The following is a 20,017-nucleotide window of genomic DNA, read 5'->3' as shown; positions in this document are numbered from 1 at the left end:
CACAAGATCAAATGTCTTCTACAGCTGTTGTTTCATTCTTTTGCTGCCATTGTACAACACTGGTGCTTTAGACTTATCACATTAACAAGGTCAAATCTGCATTCACCCTTTGCTACCACTAAGTTGAGCCACTTTGAATCGATGGGCAATCATTATGAAAATGTATGCATTTTAAAGACGTGTTTTTAAGTCTCTAGAGAGCCGACCCAGGAGAGCCTGCCACTTGTCCTGAGCCTCCAGAGCCCAGCCCAGGAGGGGCCGCGCCCACTCATCCCGAGTCCCAGGTCGTCGACCAAGAGGCAACCACTCCACCTGACCTTCCAGAGTCTGACTCACACTTTGTCATGCCTCCAGAGCCCATCTTCACCTCTGTTGTGACCTCAGAGGCCATGCATCAGTTTCCTGGCTCAGAGAGGATCACTTTGCCTGCGCTCCGGGCCCCTGACCCAGAGAAATCTGATCTGCTGGAGTCCCAGGCTCCTGGGCCAGGAAGGGACCCATTGCATAGGCTTGGCCATGTGGCAGCCGTGCCACCCGAACCTGACTGCCATCCTGCAGGGAACACCAGGTGCTATTCGCCTCTAGGTGCCCCGGCTTAGCCCTACTCAACTCTTGCTGTCCCGTCGGATCCTGCTTCATCTCCTGGTATCTTGCTGGCACCCATCTGGCAGCCCAGAGGGAATGGATCCAGATGATACCATTCTGGAGAACTTAAAATAGGACCCTCTGTGCCTTGTCCTGCGTCCTGCTCTGTGGGCCCCTGCCTCCACCAATGCTTAGGCCACTCCGGTCCTAAGTCCCTGTGTGGCCATCAATATCGGCCGTGGTTCAAGAGAGGGGCTGGCCGAGCCTCCATCTCCCAGAGGGGGAGATGGGGACACAATATCCGTGACAGCTGTCCAAGCATCCTTGGCACCCTCCTGTTTCAGACCTGTGGGTCCTTCTGCTCCAGTCCAGCTGTCTCCTCAGTGACACCTGGTCCCCTGGACTCTCCGAGGCCCTTTGGCCATACAGTCTGGACAGATCCCACCTTGCTGGTGAGCAGGCCCAGGAGGACCCATGTCTCATCTTCATCGCCCAGCATTCCAGGATCCAGAAGACTCCCTGGACATTATCCTTTCCCTCTGGTCGCACCTCAGTCCCAGTCCCATTGAATTACAAGCCTACAGATATGTCAGCATTGTAATTGTATTAACCAAATTAGATTTTCTTGAAATTTCCTAAACTCTGGCGATTGAAGTAGATATTATGTTCTTATAACTGTTTAACTAGATATAACAAAAAATATTAACTGTTGCCTATTTTTGTTGTACCTTTGTATGTTTTGACCTCTTGAGATTAACTCTAAGGAGAAATACATCCTATTTGTAAGCCATTTTGATGTACTGCGTTTTTTATCTTTTTAATTTAATTTTACTTAGCTCTTGTAGAATTATCAGATAAATAAATGTCATAATTGACAAAATGGGCACATATTCATCAGCTATTTGTATTGATTAACTGTTCTTCAAATAATGAAGCATGACACAAAGTTATAGTTTATCATTTTATTTTAAATTTTATACACACATCAAGAGAAAGTTTGAGACAGATAATTTGAAATCCATTCTGTAAAGCAAAAACCAGTCTGAAAGTTACTCTTCATCACCAGAAGATGGCAATGTGATCTTTCTGGGATCATAGTAGTTCTCATCCATTAGAGGAAGACCCGCAGCCTCTCTCTCTTTGATCAACCGTTCAGCTTCCTTTCTAGCCCACTGCCTCATTCTGACAAAAGGGGGGGAGAGAAAGTTAATTAAAGCAATATTAGAAGGCAAAAGATAGTCTAACAATAAGCTTTCAAAATGTATAAACTGCATGCTCTGTTAGCAGCAGTAGATATCTGTTGCATCACTAATATGGTTGGTTCAAATACAGCAGCTGAGATAAGAATGAGGAGATTCTGCATTCATCCTTCTTTCAAGCAGTTCCCAACATAAGGAACAAAGCAGGGTTGCACCCTAGATGGGACACGAGTCCATTGCAGAGGATGCAGTCAATGAAAACCTCTGAGCACTGATCAAGGCTTATTTATTTAGTATGACCCAAACATCTTGTGGAAATTTGGCAAGATTATTCCTGAAAAATTTTAAATAAAAGTGAACTCTGGTGAAGATACAGAATTAAACCAAATGCATGCCCTGGGTCTTTATGTAATATTATTCACCGGATCCTTCGTTTTGTTTGGTTCCACAAACCAAAGAAAACAGATAAATATCCATTACAAAAGAAATAAACATTGCTAACATTTACATGATGAGAAAAACCTCTTAGATCATATCAACTGAAAAAATGTGAAATAACTGGACACCCTTTGGTCAAGAATGTGTCTGTTTTTAGGACAATACATGCGGTGACATATTCTTATTCCCTAGTTACGTTTTTGCTTGTGATAAACAATGACGGGACAAGCCACATAAAGCTATGTAGCTAATGTATAAAAAGTTAAGGATACATTCACATTAGCTAATGTGGGCTGCATACTGCTCCTATAGGGCTGTAACGGTATATGTATTTGTCGGATAATGAAACAATGACATGGATAGAATCTAAATTCACAAGGAGATGTTCAACACAGAAAACATTTTGCTAATTGTGGCTGTGAGTTGGTTACGCCTACTGCTAGTTACAGTCAGTTAAATCAGCGGTTTGGAAACATTTTAATCTATCAACAAAGGACACCAGCACTGGAAAGAGTAGCTGATAAGACCAAGACTGTCTGTTGCCTCCAACCTCTGCTATGTTGCTGGAAACACATCCAACTCGCTAACTCACTAAAGACATTATCATCCACTTGTGTGTGTGTGTGTGCGTGTGTGTGTGTGTGTGTGAGAGAGAGAGAGAGAGAGAGAGAGTGTGTGTGTGACCAGAGCAAGGCAGAACCAGCCTCTGCATGTTAGTCTCCTTGTAACATTATTGCCAGGAAACTCAGACTGTTAAAAACATAATTATGGCTATAGAAGCTATAGCACTACATATATGCAATCATGCTCAATAGTACAGAACACGAGATTGACATGGGATTTAGTTCATTATAATTGTTATATTTTTTAAAAAATTTATTTTACATAATTCTGTTTACAAAATGCAAGTAATGTTAATCAGACATGTCGACAGACTGCCTTTAGTTTACAGCTGTTAATTGTGTTTATGATGTCATACTTAGTAATAAATTTCAAAACAAATTCAGTTTCCCGAAATTTCAGCAAACAGTGAACCCAAAACCATAGTTCGTACTGAACCGTGAATTTTGTGAATTGTACAAGCAGGTACAGAAAATGAAATGGAAATAGGCTGCTTCCTCTCACCCATGAATAGGTGGATTTGAAAAAAAAAACTATTTAGTGAACAGAAGTTCAGAGTACTCAGTCTTAGAGGAAGTATGGCACTGATCCACATTTTAGATGCACAGTATGATGTTCTGTTTTAGTAAATTAGTATTTGACTGCTTATTACAACTTTGTTTAATTCTTAAAATAAAGCTTGACTTAAGCTTTAATGACCATTTTGAAAACATCTTTAATGCAATACGGTGCTAATAGATATCCAGACTCTAAGAGACCTAAGGACATATTCTTGACAATATATTTTAAAATTAGGAAGAAAGATCACAATTCAAATTGTGGATTGTTATATGATTTTCTGGGAAGATTGCCCACTCCTATGCAAGACTCAAGTTGGCCAGGAAAGGCCAGCATGAGTGATAAAACTTCTGGAACAATGTACTGTGGACAAATGAGTCAAAGGTGAAGCTTTTTAGGAACAATTACAGAGGTCGCATTTGGTGGGAAAAAAAAACATCATTTGAGAAGAATAACCTTATACCAGCTGTGAAACTTGGTGGTGGGAGAGTTTTAGATTGAGGCTGCTTTGTTGCTCAAGGTCTGGGCAACATGTCATCACAGCACCTACAATGAATTCAACGTCATACCTACAAATGCTTTATGAGAATCGCATGCCATCGGTCCTTAACATTTCTCTATGTTAATGACCTGAAACATACAAACTAATCTACAAAGGAGTGGCTAAAAAGCAAAGAAATTAAACGTTATGGAATAGACTAATCAAATTGATCCAATTGAAAGTGGGGAACCTGAAGAGGGCTGTAGAAGAAAAAACACACCACAGAGTTAAAGAAATTCTGCATTTAGGAATGAGCAAAAAAAAAAACTTGTGGTATAGATTATTATATTGTGCATGAAAGTAATCCAACTTTACCTGACCAGATGTGTGACTATTAATAAAACTTTGTATGTGCACTGGATATCACCGTTAAAACCGAACAAAACTACAGCTAAAAGCAGCCCTGGGGACCAAATTGTTTGTCCGTTATAAAGCGAAATTCCGTTATAGGCGAGTCCGCTATATCCGATGCTTTTCCTACATGTTCTTAAAGGCGCACAGCAAGGACCAGCGGACCTAGTCTGTTATAGACGATATTCTTTATAAGCGAGTCCAGTGTAACAAGATTTTGCTGTATAACAAATGTTTTCACAAGCATGTGCCAAAGGACATAATATCAGGCACTAAATGTAAGGATGTACATACTTTTCTCCATGACGATAAGTTACATTTCTGTTGAACAGATGATTTTAAAGTGAGAATTTCATTATTTTTGGCAGATTACATCACCTCTATTCATGTATTAAAACTCCTCAAATATAAATTAAATATTTGTTTGTCCCAATATATTGAAAATGAATTTTCCAAGGGGTGCACTTGCTTACAGATTCAGCATGAAGTTACGTGAAGGGATTTGAAAATTCAGTTTGAGCATTTCAGTCATATACCTTAGCACAGGGGTATCCAATCTTATCCGCAAAGGACCAGTGTGTGTGTGCAAGTTTTCGCTGCGACTCCCTAATTAGATTACTAATTAGAGGACTGATTGGCTGAAGAGTCCTCAGACCTGGGTGTGAACAGCTGACCTACAGGTTATCCCAAAAACCCACATACACACCGGTCGGCCTTTGCGGATAAGATTGGCCAGCCCTGCCTTAGCAGTTCACAGACCAGTGTAGGCTGACCAGATAATCCATGTCAGGGAGGGCACTTCAAGCTACTCCAGGTTTTACAAACTACTTTAAAACTGAAAGGCACCTGTGCTTGGCTAGATAGCTCACTTCTTGTGCTTTGACTGCTTTGATTGAAAAACTCATCCAGCTGTTACACATTAAAATTAGTGACATATGCATGATTATAGGAGACTGACCAATCAGCATGCAGCAAGAACTCTACGCTTAACTGAGATCTAGGTTCTTTTAATTAAAATGGTATTTTAAAAATCCTGTCCTAGCTCAATGTGTTCTCCCTGACATGGATTACCTGGTCACCCTAGACCAGTGAAACCTCAATTGTTAGTTAAATCTACACACAGGTAAATTCTTACCCATGGTCAGGCAGGTAATGGATGAAAGTACCACCAACAACAATGGCCAAGGAAATCCCAAAGAAGAAGGCCATTTTCATGTTCCACTGGTCTACATGTGGATCCTCAGAAAATCCATGGAAGTCTGGATTCTGCAGAAGTAAATAATTGTAAATTGAAATGCTAAGGCTTAGTTTGTAATGTTCTGTAACGATAAACATGCGGGCACACATTTCAAATCCCGTTTTAACTTATTTACTGAGACACAAAAGGGGCTTAAGTAGCACACGTTCTCATGCAGTGAGACATTTAATAGGGTATCGCCAGGATTTAAACGTAAGAATTATGTTCACTGTCCAAAGACCCTAACTGCATTCATATCACCGGTAAGTGGGTACATGAACATCTTGAGCCGCTAGTATTTAAATCCAGGTGACACTCACCTTTTCGTAGGGGCTGACCTCTCCGTGTTCATGAACGTCCTTGACGTGGGCGGGCTGCAAGCTCGATATGGTGGCAGAGCTAGCAGCACCTGATGGCGTTTGAGACACGAACCGAAACCCACATGCTGACCCCAAACGAATCCGAGAGAAAACGGACCCAATTCCTAACAACCGAGTTGCCATTTTGCGTCAATTGACTTATATGACCCGGAACCGGAAAGATCCAGAAGTACGGATATTTTTTCACTGTGGAAAGGGGTGACTAGACCCTCTTGTGCCCTCGATCGGTTCCGCGCATGCGCGCGCACTCGGAAAGCCTGCCATGTTGCTGGCCGATCGATCCCACGCTTTACGGCAGACAGCCCGTTTCCAGACCCGCACATAACAGATGGGTGTGTGTATGTGTGTGCATATATGTATAGTTTTATTTATTATTTTTGAGAGGGTTTAAAGGCAGTGATATACATTGTCTTAAAAGGTAACAGCACGGTAAGTTAACCTTGTAGTCTGTCACATATTTGGTGTGTGTATGTATATATATATATATATATATATATATATATATATATATATATATATATATATATATATATACACGCCTTTTAAGACATGATTTGCTGCCAGCTGGGTGACTTTTTTCGTAAATCTTTGACCAACTAAGACATTTTTCGCTTCTCGAGATACTCTCGGAGGGCTGCATAAAACACGAACAACATCCTTCCTGGCTTCAAACACGGTAACTCGACATGACAGAAAACACGGATCTGACTGTGCCGTAAAGTCTTGTAGGACAGGCTTTTACGACCTGGGACCGATCGGCCGGCTTTCCGAGTGCGCGCGATCGTGCAGCCGGCTTCCAACCTAGTAGAAGGTGGTTACGCTAGTTCCAGTACAGTGGGAAAAAATTGGACAACGCATGCGCAAAAATTACATTATTATTGCTCACAATTACATTGTGGCAAGTGTAGGGTGGGCCAACTCCGTATTAAAGCCTATGTGTTAAGAATGGAATGTCATTAAAGTTCATGTGTGTGTAAAGGCAGGTGTCCCAATACTTTAGGCAATATAGTGTAAATGTTATGGCATGCAGTAGTAGTCCAATCAAGTATAAGCCAAGTACTTTCCAGGCTTCTTTCACCTATAATAATGTGCATGTAGGTTATTTACATTTTAATTGCAATAACAATCAGCATAATAAATAGCATCTTAATAGAATGCAAAACTGGGGCAACAGTCTTGATGGGATTGTTCAGCTGGCAGTCATGACAACACTTTACCTTAAAGAGAAAATATGAATAACACTTAAAATTGTCATAAAATCAAGCAAGCATATAATACAGTCCATAATAACACAAATTCGGCAAGAACCTGTACTAATCTCAGAGGGAAAATGCGTGGCCATCCTATTAAGTCAAAAACCAAGTGCATGTCAAAAATACATTAAGATTAGCAACGCATTACCCAATCTGTCACATCTTTAGTCAGTGTAGACCAGTAATGGCCCTGTTTCTAGTGCCTCTGATCACATTGTGGTTTGCAGTTCCAGGGTTATTGAGGCACTCCATCAAAACAGACGTTTTCTCAGCCTCTGACAGCATAACCTGGCACATGTAACACCTGCTTGGGCCTGTGTAGAAAAGCCTGTTATCTGTAAAAGGTTTATAACTCAAAGCTTCACAACACAGTGCACAATAGCGGCACCTGGTGGTCAAAGGTTAGCTGCTAATAATTTGGGGAGTGCTGTATTTTACATCGAACCAATTGTCTTATCTGTGAAATCACTGGCTGTCATGAATAAAAGCCACTAGAAACATTAAATACTTTACTTGAGTTCATAATTATATTTGAATAAACAGTACATCCAACAAAGCTATTGTAATTTATGTATATTTTGCTAGTAATTTCTCTCTTTCTCTGTTTCACACACACATACACAAACACAAACATGCAAGTCATTTTTATATGTAGTATTTATGACTGAATGTTTGTCTTTCGTTACATCTGAAGGGAGAGCTGCTTTGCAATTTCATTATGCATGGCCTATAGTGACATTAAAAGGCTTCTGATTCTAATTATTATTCAACATGGTGCTTGGAATATTTGTCCATGTTGGCATGATAGCATCACACAGTTGATGCAGATGTGTCAACTTCACCTTCAAGATGCTACCCTCCCGTTCCACCACATCCCATAGGTGCTCTATTGGATTGAGCTCTGGTGACTGTGGAGGTCATTTGAGTACAGCAAACTCATTGTCATGTTCAAGAAACCAGTCTGAGATGAGCTTTGTGACATGGTACGTTATCCTGCCGGAAGTAGCCAATAGAAGCTGGGTATACTGTGAGCATAAAAGGATGGACATGCTCAGTGACAATACTCAGGTAGACTGCGACATGTAAATGACGCTCAATTGATATTAAGGAGCCCTAAGTGTGCCAAGAATATACACCCCACACTATTACACCATCAGCAGCCTCAGTTGTTGGTACAAGGCAGGACAGATCCATGCTTTCATACTTTATATGTCAAATTCGAACCCTACCCTATCTGAATGTTGCAGCAGAAATGGATACTTATTTGACCAGGCAACATTTTTCCAATCTTCCATTGTCCAATTCTGGTGATTCTGTGCCCACTGTAGCCTCGGTTTCCTGTTCTTAGCTGACAGAAGTGACACCTGTTGTGGGTTTCTGCTGCTGTAGCAAATCTAGTTCAAGGCTTGACGTGTTGTGCATTCAAAGATGTTCTGTATACCTTGGCTGTAACAGGTAGTCATTTAAGTTACTGTTGCCTTTCTTTCAACTTGAATGATGGATCTTATTACTGCTTCACAAAAACATTATCTATGGATGAAGATCTACAGACAAATTGCCCTAACACGAAGCAAGAGCACTGTGTGATAACAAAGGAAACTGCAACTGTAGAGTACACTTGATCTTGTGAACACAGTAACTCTAAGGCTATGTCCACACTTCTATGTTTTGTTTAAACATTCAGACATTGATCTCTGTTTTTGCCTTTCCCGCAGAGTACCATGGAGTTTTCATTGCCCAAAAACAGTCTTTTGACAACACTCTTTTGACAACAAGTGCTGTATACTTCTGAAAATTCTGTTTTAGCGTTAGTGTGGACGAGAGAAAACTGAGAGTTATGAAAATGAAGACTCTAAAAGCGCCCTAATTGACCATTACCCGATTTGATCCCATCAGTTACCCCCCCTCATTGTCTAACTGGTATCCTGGTCTCGCTACACGGAAGTAAATAGTAACATGGAGAATAAGGAGGACTTGCTTTCAGTGGTGCTTTCACTTTTGCAGGCATGTATGCTAAATAGTGTGATACATAGTGTGCATATTTGTGACCCATCACCACAAAATGAGTCTTATGGGTGCTGGTTCTACCAGTGCGACTTAAGACTCATTTCGTGGTGACGGGTCACATTTGTGCAAAAAGAAACTACTTGTGTTGATGTGCACATGTAGGCTAATACCAATGTCCTATATGTTTTGCTCATTTGAGTGTGGATGAAAATATTTTTGTAAATGATGTGAAAACGCCTGTGTGGATGTTGTTTATGTGGTCAAAATTTGGTGCACGTGCATATAGTGGGGAAAAACTTAGACCACAGCACAATTTTTTGTTTCTGAATTTAAGGGTGTGCGTCTGTGAATAATATATATATATATTTTGCAAACTGCAGCCTGGTTCTTCTCTGTTTCGCATTAATGCAGGGTGTCTTCTTTGCTTTAGTCCTGTTTCTAGGAGCCTGATATGAACTGTCCTAACAGTGCACTTCACACCTGCACTTAATGTTTCCCATTCTTTTTGAAGGTCACTTGATGTCACCCTCCGATTCATGAGAAATTCTCGAATAGGTTAATGGTCATCTCTGGCATTATAAACTCACTTCCACCCTTTACCTGGCTGGTCTCGGGTTATTCCCAGTGTTTCCTGCTTCACCTTATTCTTATGTACTGCTATCTTAGAAATTGTGAACCTGGAAGCAACCTGCTGCTCAGCGTAGCCTTCTGCCAGCAGAATCATGATTAAACCGGGATTTAAAAATGTAGATTTGTTTAAAAATATTGAGTGGTCTCTTAATTTTTTCCGTGGCTGTATGTAGTGATCCAAAATACATTTTCTGCCTTGGTTAGATTTTTTTTTTTGTTTCCCTTTTATCCCAATTTCTTTGGCTAAACTATAAGTATTACAATCTATATATGTAGTAAAGCTTAACCTTTAGTTGTCCAGTATTTTGAGCTTGGATTAAATACAATAAATTTTTTTTTTCCCTTTTAGGGTCAGTACCTGTCCAGCCTTGTACCATGTGTCATCTCCCTGTTTGGCCAGCAATTCTCGCCGGCCATCCTGGTTGGTGTTACCCTGGTGTGTTTCCCTGCTCCCTGGGCTGCCATGTGACTTAACAGGGTAAGTGGTCAGTTGGCTATCTGTCCAGGCTCTCCTTTTGTTGTGGGTTTGAGGCTAGACAGAGGTCAGGCCAACAACGAGCAGGTGAGATCAATTAACAGATACAGAATGTTCAAACACCAAGGGGAACTAAAACAAGGAAAACTGAACATACTACAACAGGGAACAAAATAAGGTACTGTAACTGAAATACATGATACACCAGGAAAACATGAAAACACAAAATAACAAATGTTAATCTATCTAGTTCAGGCTCTATGAAGCTTTCATTGATAATGCACTATAAATACCTTCATAATGCATTATAATTGTCAATAAGAATTAAGGATGCTTTGTACTATGTTACAAAGGTATTTATAGTGCATTATAGAGTTAATAGTTTATACTTAATGTACGTATTATAATGCAATATGAATGTATCTATAATATAAAATGTAAGTTAAATGTTACCCTTAATTCTTATACTGACCATTATAATGTATTATGGATACTTTGTAATGCATTATGAAGGTATCTATAATGCATGAAATATTTTAATCAACACCTATAATACCTTATGACTGTCAATAGATCCTGCCATGCTATTTTAATTCTTATACTGACAATAATAATGCATTATAGATGCATTACTACCAAAAAATCCATAGACAGCATTGCAATTTTAGATTAAAATACTTTAATAGTATAAGTGCCTGCCAAAGATACTGACAGTGACTGGTGGACAGTAGTACAACATTGTCATTGCAATACTTTACAAAAAGTACAAAACAAATATTGAACGACACGATTATGTATACAGCTCAAGGATTTACTTGCCATAGGTATACTAGATGAATAACTAAACAATGTTAAATCAACGATACACGCTACATTTCAAATGCTTCTTAATGTATTTTTTCTTAGTAAAACACTCCCATCATTGGCACAATGTTGGCACATTATTGACAAATCAAAATGAACACTAACTGAAAAAAAACTGACCACCATTGGTTTTTCCAGGCTCCTTGCCCAAACATTTCATGCTGGTTTATTGATAATAGTATTGTAGCTGTTCCACATTTTGTTGTGCTCGTGACCACATCTAGATGGTACAGTCAGCAGTGGGTATAAATTTTGGTCAGGATATCCTATGTTGTGCACTATACCTGTAAACTGTTCAGCTTTTAGTGTTGAAGAACAAAAATGCTATGATTTAATGCTATATTACTGGAAACATTTACTCTGATCTAATCCTACAATAGTAAATATAATATCTAATCTATGGTAAAGAAAATGCAATGCTCAGTTTTTTTTGTCATTTAAGACAGAATTAAACAAGATAAAACAATAGGTAGCACTTAAACCTACTTAAATTTATATCACAGAAAATAATTGCATGTATTCCCTGGATTTACACGTTTGTTTCTTAATCCACTTAAAATATGTCAAGGAATGTATACTGGTTGTTGCAAGTCATTTCTTTACAACTGAAACCTTGACTCAATGTATGATTGTTACTCGAGAAGTCATTGACTGGCATTTACAGGCCAACCCGAAATGGCTATTCATGAAACAATGTAACAAGCTGTACAGACAAAACCAACAAGTTTCATCACGTTTCTATTTCGTCAGGTAGAAGGGGTTAAAAGAATCGCCATAGTCAAGGAGCCTTGCATACTGCCAGACCTCGCAAACAAACACTACACAAACCCAGGCTGTTACACACACAGCAACCATGTAAACATGTATTCGAAGCAAGCACAAAGAAAGGTTTTGTGTCGTGGTCAAACCTTTGCTTGTAAATCATCACTTAGATGTTCCACGCTCTTCCGGAACAGACATGAAAATCTTCTGACAAAACATTGTAAATATTTCTGAAAGCAAGGAAAAAAAGAGTTGTACCAGAAAATGTTTGGTTTGGGGAAAAAAAACAATCAAGGCACTAGATGTTATGAAAGGTGTGTGCATCTCAAGTGTTTAAAACCAAATACCAGAAGAAAAATTCAAGCCCTGTTAGGTAAAGATAACTGAGTTTTAGCTACAGAGAATCAAATCACAATTAATACACAATCAAAGGTCTCCTTAGCAGCATCATGGAACAGAATCAATATTGATTTCAGAGAAAGAACACTCACCCAGGATCTTCTGCACAACATGAGGTTTCTTCCACTTGTATCCCAGGAGGTAGAAGGGGATGCCAGTCAGGATGATCCCAGAACCAATAAGGCATTCAAAAGGGGCCGCCCAAAAGGACACGACAATCATGAAGACGCAGCCCAAGACAAATGTCACAGGGATTAATATGCAGATCTGGAAGGGGGATACACATATTTTCAAATTCCTTGAACCAAATTCGCTTATAATTTGACACGATTATCTTTTTCATAATATAGGGCAACTAAGCAACTTTAGGATTAAATATTGGGGCTGAAACATTTAAGTTACAAGACCTTATCCAAAATCACCACGCTATCTTTGCTTCTGAAGCGCTATAGTACACTATAGCTGTCATGCCCGGCTCGTCCGATCCTTGTGTGTGCCACGCCCCCTGATTATCCTCGTGTGTGCCACGCCCCCTGATTATCCATGTGTGCTTCCCCAATCATGCCCAGCTGTACCCTGTTATTTTGCCCTTTCTTTTCCTATATCAGTCCACGTCTTGCCCTGTCCTCCCCGTAGCCGTCTTCCCCTTAATAAATCCCCAGTTTTCCCCGTCTTTTGCCTGCCTGCCTCGTCCTTCCCTGCCTCCTGCCCGCCTACCTGCCTGTCCGCACCCGCGACTCCTGACAATTGTATATAGTATAGTACATAAGTGTTGTATGGTTTAGTTTAACTTCGGCAAATTGCCTCTGGGTATGAGAGGTCCAGAGATATTGGGAATGAGTAGAAGACAGAAGAACGCAGCCAGTCCTCACTTTGATAGGCCTCCTTAGCTCAGGCTTCTTCCACCGTAGCCAGAGCATGCCAAGGATGGCCAAACCCACACAGAGCCAGGTGAAGAAGCTAAACAGGTTGATGACAGAGAATATGTCCTTGGAGCAGGCGTACATCATGGACAGGAAGCACTGAAAAACCAGAAAGATGAGTCAAAGCCTGACATGACACCATATTTCTGTGTGATTGTGAAAACAGCAGCTTTTTCCATAACATTTCCCCAAGACGACCTAGTGATAAAATAGCATGGCTACAGTACAGAGAAGCTGTCACATGACTTACAGTGAAAATGAGGGATGGCACAGGAGTGAAAAGGTCAGTGTGCACTAAACCCAGCGCAGCAGGGAGCTGCCCTTCGCGAGCCCCTGCATAGAACAGCCTGCAGGAGAGAGTCACCAATCAGCTAACAGTTACAGTGCACATACTCACAGTGATGTATGGTGTGATATTCTTACAGTGTAAGTCAGTGTAAGTCTGACTGAGTTTGTTGTCGATAGCTATGGAAAGTATAAAAACAGCTCCTCTCACCGAGCAGAAGTGAACAGGCTTCCATTGACGGCGCCGAAGCAGGACAACCCCACAAAGACAGGGATGAGCCAAGACATGACGCCGAGGTGATATTCGCCAAAGATCTGCCAAGTCATATACGACGTTTGACATCACTTGAAGTTTTATCATGCAGATCGTACTCCTCGAAAATGTGCTACGCCCTACGCACACCTGCCAGACTTACCACAGCCACTGCTTCAGAGTTAACCATCACATGTGGGGAGATGGTGGTGAAATACGCCAGATTGGTCAATACATACACCACTGTCACAATAGGCATGGAGATGATAATGGACAGAGGCAGATTTCTGCAAAGCAAAGTCATGTCATAATATTGGCATAATGTAAATTAAAAGTAAATGGCATCAATATCTATGCAGTGCATAAACAGTGAGGCTCCTTAAGCACGACAGTTGTTGCCAGAAAATGCCACATACACTCAATGTCAGTGAGCGATAACTTTTCCACAGGAAATTTCACACAAGCCTAAGTGCTTTCATATTTAGTTTTCATTTGCATTCTCCTTTAACGGTAATGTAGTCATCATCTAGGTGTGTATTGAAATAATTTATTATTAATGTCTAGCCAAGGACCTTCCTGTATACTAAATGTCTTTCAACAAATTAAAAAAAAGTGATTTACTTCTCTGGTTCAATCATTTCCTCTGTAACGTAGTTTAAATAATTCCTGAAGAAAAAAAAACAAGAGTTAATTCTCCAACTAAAGCTGTATTTGCTTAATCTGCAATACATCTTTCCCTGTAATTGCAATAAAAAACAAAAATATTTGAGGTATTTCTAGGTATTCTAGGATTTCCTCTGTAATCGCAGTTATCTTTCACACAGGTGATGATATTTCCCACTGCCCTTGATGACATTACGTTTTAGTTTAAAGTTTTTAGTTTTCAGTCTGCAATATCTCTTCAGGTCACACATATAAATTAAGGACATAAAGAAGAAATGGTAATTTAATATTTAACTATCAAATGTTCTGGTGATTCTGAAATAGAGATATAGATGGGAGAAATGGTGGAAAATGAATGACTTATTGGCAGCAAAACATCCCTCACCAGCCTCCAAAAGCAAACAGGCCACTGTAAAGGGCAAGAACAATGTTGTCCACTCCCATCTTACTGCCTTCAAAGGCAAGGTCTGGTTTCAGATAGGGGATGTCACCTGTTTAACACAGGAAAAAAAGTTTCTTTTTAATGTGAGGTTCAATAATAATTTCAAGTTTAGAGAGCTAACATAACATAAATAAAAATGGTACACAATATATTTGCCTTAAGTGATTGCTGTAGTTATAGTTAAAAATAAGATGAAAATGATTCAGAAGTGTTTGAGTAGAATAATTTCCATTGAATTTTCTAATACTTTCTGCAGAACATCTCTGAGTAAGACAATCCAATTCAACGCATGTCTGAATGCTATTTTTTTGTTTGAGTGCATACATGGACAACAGCTAGCCTACTCTGTCAAGGGTCACTTTTTATAATGGCTCCCACTGTTGATATCGTCACTCCTTTTGTGGGTGACATTTTGTTTTTCATGTCGGCTTACTCATGAAATATCTGATTAGGATCACGAAGCCCTGTGTGGCCACTGAAAAAGATCGGAAAGATCACCTGAGGTCGGCAGAGTACTTTCACCTTTGGGCCCCAAAGCATAGCCCTTAACCCATATTACTCCAGGGACTGTTGCTTTGGATAGTAGGATCTGCCAAATACAGACAGTCCGCAGATTACAAAACAGATCTGTTCCCTGGCAAACTGTCGAAGCTGCACAACGATTTCATGAGCGTCATAAAGTAATGAGTGCATTCATTATTACTAACCATGGTACTTAATCTGAATTTTTAATGTAATGGCCGTAATGGCAGCCAGCACATAAGTACGAGTTGTTCGTAAGTCAGACGATCGTAAGTAGGGGACAACCTGTAAATTACATGAGGGTCCGGTCCTTTTAAGGAAATATGTTGCAGGTGGATTTTTCTATTAGCATACAGTTGTTAAAATGGAACAGGAAACACATACATATTATTGTAATTCGACATACAGCCGCCGAAAAAATTAAGCACAATGTTTGTTCCACTCATCTCTCAATTTATGGGTATGCATCTCTGAATAATATATATTTTTTAAACTCCTGGATTTAAAAATGCATTTTTTTTTTAATATAGAGTGGTCTCTTAATTTTTTTCTTATAGAAATCCATCCATACATACATGATCTAACCATTTATCCAGGTCATGATCAAAAGGCCTGGGGAAATTTGTGCTTCAGCTTGCTACTGTTGGAGACACCATGACAATAGATAACTAACGATTAGGGCACAACTAAGATAGAGAATAAATACATGACACAACAAAGGAGTAAATGCAAAGATTGTGATAAATACAGCAGTTTGTGCAAAAAACTACTGATATAAATTTCCTCTTGATGACAAGAACACCTGAACAAGGCTTTGAAACAGTGCTGATGCTGTGGCTGTCTAGTTTCCATGGCAACCCCAAGGAAGGGTCACATAAACATGATGTCCATATATAGAAATGGTCACATGTTGTGTCTTGCCACTCTCTGTTACTCTTTGACAGAGCACCCAGTTCCCCAAGATGTGTTGGACATGTCAGAAGTTAAAGTATCTTTCTTGACCTAGATTTTTAAATTCATGCTTGTATGTCTTTTGGTAATGTTCTCCGCAGCTATGTGCTCCTGCACCTTCTTCAGTATGATTCTGTGCCTGAAACTTTGAGGGCTCCTTGCCGCTCTGTATTTCATCAAATTCATGTTTGCTTAAGACATTCTTCTGCTTTATAAAATAAACTTGTTTTCTTGGTGTCTGCTTCAGCACAAGCAGACCATGCCAAAGAAAACATATTCAAACTTGCAAACCCTGCATGCCTTGAAAATCCACTGTATTTGCTGCATTGGTAATACTTTAATGGCTGCAATTAGTCAAAACACTCATAGCTACCTAGGGAAAAACTTAATAGTGGAATTCAAAACAAATATATTAAAACTGTGACATTATGAAATGAATCCAAAAATATACTTTTGGTGCTTTTACTGAGCTATGCTGAGGTAATAACGATTAAGATTAAGATTGATAATTTGAACTACGATTAAGATTATAATACTGCCCTATACTAAAAGTAATGCTGGCAGAGGAAAGGAACAATTTACCCCGAAAAATCTGGATGAAGCCAAAGACGATGATGATCCCAAGTGCGATGAGTTTAGATGTAGTGAAGACGTCCTGTACTTTTGTTGCAGCTTTCACACTGATGCAGTTGACGAATGTCAACAAGGCTGTCAGAGAAAAGCATACAGTGGAACAGCAGAACATGCAGAAAAAGTGGACTTACATGAGAAATGACTCTCGCAGCAATACAATCACGGGGTGATGTATCCTTAATCATAGCGAGGAATTGCTAAGAATTATGCCAGCAGGGCATTTTCAGAACTGCAAACAATGACGAAATCCATTGCATATAAACCCAAGAGGTATTGATTGACCTGTCATATCTGTAAATTAGCAAAACCAGCACTAAAGTTAGGCTGTGTACAGTTTTACTTACTGAGGCAAAGGCAGGCGATTAGTTTGGCAGCGGTTTCGGGCACGTTACACTCCGGATAGAGGGGTTTGAGGAGGTAGGTGGCAAAGACCAAGGACACCACGTACTGTGAAGATGGCCGTATAATCAGCATCTCCACCCAGAGCTTCAGGAAAGCCACCAGCTTGCCGTACACCTCCAGGATGTATGTGTAGTCCCCGCCTGACTTGGTGATGGTGGTTCCCAGCTCAGCGTAGCACAGGGCACCCATGGTGGAGATTATGCCACACACAGCCCATACGATCAGCGAGAGGCCCGCCGAGCCTGTCTCCTTCACCACGCCAGTGGGGGTGATGAAGATGCCCGAGCCAATTATTGTGCCAATAATCATGCCAACACCGTTGAACAAGGTGATGTTCCGCTTTAGCTTGACCTTTTCATTTGTGTCAGGAGGGGTCTCTTCTTTGGGGCTGCCTTCTGCTGCCACCTCTTTGGCCCAAGACACAAGTGGAATGAGAAGTTTAGATGGACAGGTACTGGAAGCAACTTTTAAATAATTCTTTAGTTTATTAAATAATTTTTTTATTTAATTTGAATTCATTTATGATTACACTGTGAAAATGAGCTGATAGGGCTATTTGAAACTTCCAAGTCACCTTTACAGGGACACCCAGATATTTGTAGTTATCATTGTCAAATGCACTAAGCAAGCTCTACTGCTTATATTTTTTATGAGCCATCTGTGAAAAATGTGTTGTATATTAAATGTATATTGCCTCCTTCAAGTTTGTAGAAACAGAAACATAAATGTGTTTCCGTAGTCTTGTGTTTTCAGCACCTGTACTCTTTTAATCATTGCAACTACTATATTTAAGATATTAAATGACTTTAGCTTAAAATCTTAATAATCGTACACTGGTATACACGCAATTAATAACCATTCATTAAACATCGATTTTCACACTTTCATCCTTAATGAAACTGATATATTTTATGAAATGTTTGTGAGTGAGCGGGCAGTAGTTTGCATTTTATAAAATATGCTGAAAACACATACTTAGTCCTTAGATTGTACGTTTAAAAGGTCCATCCTGCTCTCTAAAATCACGCCTTTAATACAAAACGGATTATAAATTACGCATCTATATTAGAACATATGAAATTAGATTAGATTATATTAGAGATGAATTGCATGGGATTCCAGCTCCGCATCGTGGACTGATGCAACGGCATGGCCGTGGCATCGTGCGCCGTTTTACACGCACTAAAGCTGTACTGTATCTTTCCTCACAGTGATTCAGATTCGCATCTCAGTCACACAGTACCTACCCTCCATCTTCTTCTGTTCATCTGCCTCCTTATTCACGTTCTCATTGCTCCGTGACTTCAGCTCCGCCATCCTGCCGGCGTTTTATACAGTGGCTTCCGCAAAGCTGTCCCGCGCTTATGAAAAAGGAACGACGGATGCTGATGAAGGTGAAGTCAGTTGTCTACCGATGGTGGGCAGCGTTTTGTAGATGACAGAGTAATTCAGAAGCGATGCATGTAGGTCATCGGTAGCTTTTCGCACGTTTCTGAGAGTAACTCATATTTGAAGGGCACCTGAAACACTCCGTACGCGTTTAGGTGTGCCAGTGTGTGTCGGTGCGTGCATCGCGTGTCAATTCATAGTCCACTGTAGGGGTTTATCATACAGGGCTAGTTTAACGCACCCTGGTGGCCAGTTGATGTAATATCACACTTACCATTGGTGGTGCTAAACGTTCCAGGGTACAAAAATACCCTTTAAAACACCAGCTGAAATATCTTGTCAGTGCTCAGTGTAGTGTTCCTGTTGATTCAATATGAAATTACCGTGCATTTTAGCTTTTATGCCATAAATGAAGTTCACATTAGCAGAATAACGGTTAAATATTTGAGAATACTAACATAGGGGCCAGTGAGAACATGTGCAGCTGATCACAGCCCACTGCAGCATGTCGATCCTCCCCAGACCTGGCTCCACCATGAACACATCCAATCAAATCAAACCACTCAATGATACCTTTTCAACCTGGCAGATGTCTGCTGTGGAAGCAAGCTGTGAAAGCTCAATTGCTTAGCTGGACCCGAGTAAACTAATCATGTAGGAGCAGACAGAAGCAGACAAAGAATGAGCTTTCAATGGCCACTCTCTTTGGTACACCTTGCTTGTTCCAGGTTGGACCCCCGTTTTCCTTCAGAACTGCATTAATTCGTCATAGCATAGATTGATCAAGGTGTCAGAGACTGACTCATCTTGACGTGATAGGAGTACGCAACTGATGCAGATTTGACGGCTGCATCGTCATAATGCAAATCTCCCATTCCACCACAACTCATAGGTGCTACTGGATTGAGATCTGGCGACTGTGGAGGCCATTTGAGTACAGTGAACGCATTGTCATGTTCCAGAAACCAGTGTGAGATAATATGATCTTTCTGGCATGGTACACTATTCTGCTGGAAATAGCCATTAGAAGCTAGGTATACTAGCTGTGGTCAAAAAGGGATGGACATGATCAGCAACAATACTCAGGTAGGCTGTGGAATTTAAAAAAATGTTCAAGTAGTATTATAAGACCGTAATTATAATAGACACCCACTAACGTCCCACTGCGTCCGTTTTCAAGCATTTTTCGAGCAGTGTGTATATGTGTGTGTATATATATATATATCATATATACTGTGGACCTATGAAACAAAT

The 20,017-nt window shown here is 40.1% G+C and overlaps 2 protein-coding genes and 1 long non-coding RNA gene across 3 annotated transcripts; 1 reads left to right on the top strand and 2 right to left on the bottom strand.

Annotated features, from left to right (window-relative positions):
- Positions 1-1,532: 1,532 nt before the first annotated feature.
- Positions 1,533-6,126, bottom strand: ndufb11 (NADH:ubiquinone oxidoreductase subunit B11). The gene is made up of 3 exons (XM_049018095.1): positions 5,851-6,126; positions 5,429-5,559; positions 1,533-1,767 (listed from the first exon to the last, which is right to left on the bottom strand). Exons 1-3 carry the CDS (start codon positions 6,031-6,033, stop codon positions 1,635-1,637), a joined length of 447 nt encoding a protein of 148 aa, XP_048874052.1. The 5' UTR covers positions 6,034-6,126; the 3' UTR covers positions 1,533-1,634.
- Positions 6,127-6,207: 81 nt separating this feature from the next.
- Positions 6,208-13,824, top strand: LOC125745342 (uncharacterized). The gene is made up of 3 exons (XR_007398637.1): positions 6,208-6,339; positions 10,150-10,278; positions 13,689-13,824. It is a non-coding gene; the product is annotated as an uncharacterized LOC125745342 (long non-coding RNA).
- Positions 10,932-18,978, bottom strand: LOC125745318 (large neutral amino acids transporter small subunit 1-like). Its single transcript, XM_049018033.1, has 11 exons — positions 18,622-18,978; positions 17,317-17,781; positions 16,922-17,047; positions 14,810-14,915; positions 14,383-14,427; positions 13,925-14,048; positions 13,720-13,823; positions 13,474-13,570; positions 13,173-13,322; positions 12,393-12,567; positions 10,932-12,131 (listed from the first exon to the last, which is right to left on the bottom strand). The coding sequence occupies exons 1-11, from the start codon at positions 18,689-18,691 to the stop codon at positions 12,064-12,066; spliced, it is 1,530 nt and encodes a 509-aa protein (XP_048873990.1). The 5' UTR covers positions 18,692-18,978; the 3' UTR covers positions 10,932-12,063.
- Between the last annotated feature and the right edge of the window lie 1,039 nt (positions 18,979-20,017).

This window comes from Brienomyrus brachyistius, chromosome 6, assembly GCF_023856365.1.
Source record: "Brienomyrus brachyistius isolate T26 chromosome 6, BBRACH_0.4, whole genome shotgun sequence".
In the NCBI taxonomy this organism is placed as follows: domain Eukaryota; kingdom Metazoa; phylum Chordata; class Actinopteri; order Osteoglossiformes; family Mormyridae; genus Brienomyrus; species Brienomyrus brachyistius.
The sequence above is the reverse complement of the archived record's forward strand: the minus strand, read 5'-3'. Positions and strand labels throughout refer to the sequence as shown.